Raw genomic sequence first — 3,647 nt, forward strand, 5'->3', positions numbered from 1 at the left:
TTTTGAATTGTTCGAAAGATATCTTTAGATTTTAAGAGTTGAACTATATTCAAGTCGGTAAAATATAGAGCAAGCATATATAAGAATAAGAATGATCAGGTAGAAATAACATTATTTTATTCAAGCCTTGTATACAACAAGAGAGGTTTGTAACCAAATCTTGGTACGTAAAACTTAATCCAAACCGTTTGATAGAACTTTATCCATAATTGGGCGGGATTTACACATGGTTTCCAAAGGCTTCACTTTGAGAATGGTGATACCTCCACTTTCAGACATGTCTACGTTTTCACATTCAACATTTTTCCACTCATAACATTGAATCAATAGACCCAAAGTTAATCCTACAACACGTAAACCCATAATTTCTCCAGGACAAGCCCTCCTTCCAACTCCGAAAGGAATGAGTTTGTTAGCCTGCAACTCATTCCCTACCCCCAAGAATCTCTCAGGTCTGAAGCTCGTTGGGTCGTCCCACAACTTCGGGTCTCTATGAATTGCCCAAGCATTGACCAACAACATCGTGCCAGGTGGAATGTTGTAGCCTGCGACAATGCAATCGGCAGAGGAATAATGTGCGAGGAGCATTGGGGCTGGAGGGTGCAATCGAAAGGTTTCAGAAATAATGGCTTGAAGGTAGTTGAGGTTGGCGATATCTGTTTCCTCCACGAGTCGATCTTGACCGATCTTAGTGTCTATCTCAGCTTTGGCTTTGGCTAATACCCCGGGATGGTTGAGTAGTTCAGTCATTATCCAATCCAAGGTCACAGATGACGTGTCTATTCCCGCACGCAACAAAACCTACACAAGAATGTTTTATTAAATACTTGGAAACTAAACCTAACACACACAATTCAAGCAACAAAGAGAGAATAAAATTCTAATATAACTCATTAGGCCTACATCTAGTCATATTGTAGTTAATGTACGTCACATTTATCCAAGGTGAAATGTAATCCATCAATGAAAATGTAAAAAATGGACCCAATTGATTATGTTTGTTGTTGTTTAGCTGTGTTCCATAATCATAATGAACTGTGGAACCCAACTCCAAATCTATAATTAAATTGTGCAATCTAATCATGAAACAAAAGGTGATCGAACAAAAGGTGTTCAATCTCGTGCTTGAAAATTACGTGGACCCACTACCTTTGTTATCGTTATAAAGATTGTTATTGTAATTGTATGAGAATTACAAATCTACCATATTTACTGTTACCCTTACCTTTATTGTTTCTGTCACTATTACTACTTAGAGTCGAACAGTAATGATAATAGTAACTATGAATATGACATATTAGTAATTCTAAATAAACGCGATAAAAAACAATCTAATTATGTCTGCGATTTAGGCTCACTACAATTGATCTATCGATAGAATTTCATTATGATTACACTAATTTTCATTATAGTTTGGTAAATCTAGCCTTAGTTCAAACCTTCAAAATTTAAACTAGTCAAACTTGGGTTAAATATTTATTTCGCTTGGTTCATTTCCAACTTCTATTCATTTTAATCCATTACTTTTAAAATGATACTTTTTAGTATTAAAAAGTGGTCATCTTGATTCTTATTGGTAACATTTTAACACAATTGTTATTGAGATAATATAATCGTATATTTGACCCGATAAAGCGAGATTTGCTCCCCTTTAAAAGTTTTTGTGTGTGTGTGTGCGCTTTTTTAACATTTTAGGCCAAAATTTTGAATCATGTGCACGAGTAACTCACTTTTATAGACAATATTTTAAAACGAATTTATGACACATTGTTATGAACTTTCTTAGTAAATTAAGTGTCAGATTAAAATTAGAAGGGAATAAAATAGACATTTTAGAGTAGAAAAGCTTGACGGTATTTTGACTAAGTTAATAAAGTTAGAAAAGTGAACGAGATTCTTCCGTTCCCCTTTCCTTTCGCTTTATGTGATTTACTACTTCATTGAGTTAACAATATTCATCAAGTTGGATGAACTCTGTTTCAGTCTCGCACTATGAAAAATCAAAGAATGATAAGAAAAAACCGATTAGATTGAACAAGAGGAGATTGAATTACTAACCAGAACGATCCCTTTGATGATCTGATCGGTGTGAGATTCGGGTTCAGAGAGCTGCAATTCAAGAAGCCGATGAAGCAGAGAACTCTGTTCTTCTCTTCCCAATACTTTCTGATTCCGTCTTTCTTCAACCAATTCCTGCACGAATCGATCGGCCCATATCGCCGATTTGGCTAAACTCTTCTCATATCCACCAAACCCAAACCATTTCAAAATCGGCATGAAATCCACCCATTGCGAAGCTCCTCCATGACGCGAAACATCTTCCATAAGCTCTATGAACTCCCTCGCCTCTGCCTCATCGGAAACCTTCTCGCCGTAGTACCTTTTTCCGGCCACGATCCTCATCACGATGTTGAAACTCAGTTCCGAAAACATTGATCTCAACTCCACCTTAGCGAACGATTCCGAATGGAGTTTAAGTAACAATCGCCGGATTTCATCTTTCCGGATGCCGAGAGACGCGTTGAGGCGCGTCGGGGAGAAGATCTCCGTGGCGGTGAGGCGGCGGAGGCTCCGCCAATGGTCGCCGTAAGAGGCGGTAGCCATGGTGGTGTAGTTGTAGCCAAGGTATTTTCCGGAAAGCATACGCGGGCGGTTGGCGAAAATGAGGTCATGTTTGGTGAAGCATTCTTGGGCTATTTGGAGTGAAGAGACTATAAGAGCAAGGCGAGATCCAAATCGGAGAGTGAAAATGGGTCCGTATTTGGCGGCGATGTTTTGGAAGTTCCGGTGGATTGGACGTTGTAGGAGGTGGAGATGGCCAATAATCGGAGCTGACGGTGGGCTCGGCGGCAGATTTCGCCGGCGGGTTCTGAGTTGCAGCAGAAAAACGAAAGCGAGACAGAGAAGAAGGACAGCAGAGAGAAAATCCATTTTTTTTTATTGATAGTTTCAATGGAATTTGACTTTGTTCCGGATTTATGGATATATATGCGTGCGCCTGTTGAGTTTTGCCTACATGTGAAGGCCACCCTACCGTCAAGTTTTTATTTTTCTTTCATGAAAAGGGATATTCATAAAGAAAAATAATTTGGTATCTTTTTATATAAAAAATTGTTTGTGTTACGAATTTGAGCGGGAATATGGATATGAAAAATATAATATAATAATATTAAATAAATTAAAATTAAAATTATAAAATTGGACAATGAAAAATTTTAGTGGAACTTGGGATAGATTTCTCACCAATGAATATATCATTTTAAGATCCATCAAATGCCAATATTTATAAGCAAAGTGGCAAGTAGAATGTGGACTTACATGGACACCAAACATAAATTACTACAAGGCACATAACCAACATGAATGGTGACACATGACCTTTGAGACACTAAGCAATGAACATTTATTTTTTATTATAATATTCATAATACTTTCCCTTAGATACCTATATATTATTAAATATGCCTAGTTAAAACTTTACTATGAAAAACCCAATGGAAAAAACCCCTAGTAAAGGAAAAAGAGTATATATTTCATATAATACATACTCCTAAAAGAATACAATATATGTATTCTTCCTCATGAAAACATCACTTAAAATCTCTGAGTCACCGCACTCCAATGTTGTGCACCAATTTTTTAAAAGT

At 37.0% G+C, this 3,647-nt stretch overlaps 1 protein-coding gene across 1 annotated transcript; it reads right to left on the reverse strand.

Annotated features, from left to right (window-relative positions):
* Positions 1-119: 119 nt before the first annotated feature.
* Positions 120-2,945, reverse strand: LOC120088769 (cytochrome P450 81Q32-like). Its single transcript, XM_039046204.1, has 2 exons — positions 2,059-2,945; positions 120-801 (listed from the first exon to the last, which is right to left on the reverse strand). The coding sequence occupies exons 1-2, from the start codon at positions 2,929-2,931 to the stop codon at positions 175-177; spliced, it is 1,500 nt and encodes a 499-aa protein (XP_038902132.1). The 5' UTR covers positions 2,932-2,945; the 3' UTR covers positions 120-174.
* Positions 2,946-3,647: the final 702 nt, after the last annotated feature.

This window comes from Benincasa hispida, chromosome 10 (genome assembly GCF_009727055.1).
Source record: "Benincasa hispida cultivar B227 chromosome 10, ASM972705v1, whole genome shotgun sequence".
In the NCBI taxonomy this organism is placed as follows: Eukaryota; Viridiplantae; Streptophyta; class Magnoliopsida; order Cucurbitales; family Cucurbitaceae; genus Benincasa; species Benincasa hispida.

Bases quoted from the DNA above. Each gene is read 5' to 3' on its own strand.
- LOC120088769 (XM_039046204.1), bottom strand. From the start codon at position 2,931: ATGGATTTTCTCTCTGCTGTCCTTCTTCTCTGTCTCGCTTTCGTTTTT. The intron at 802-2,058 runs GTTAGTAATTCA...ATTCTTGTGTAG, and splicing joins TCATCAAAGGGATCGTTCTG to GTTTTGTTGCGTGCGGGAAT.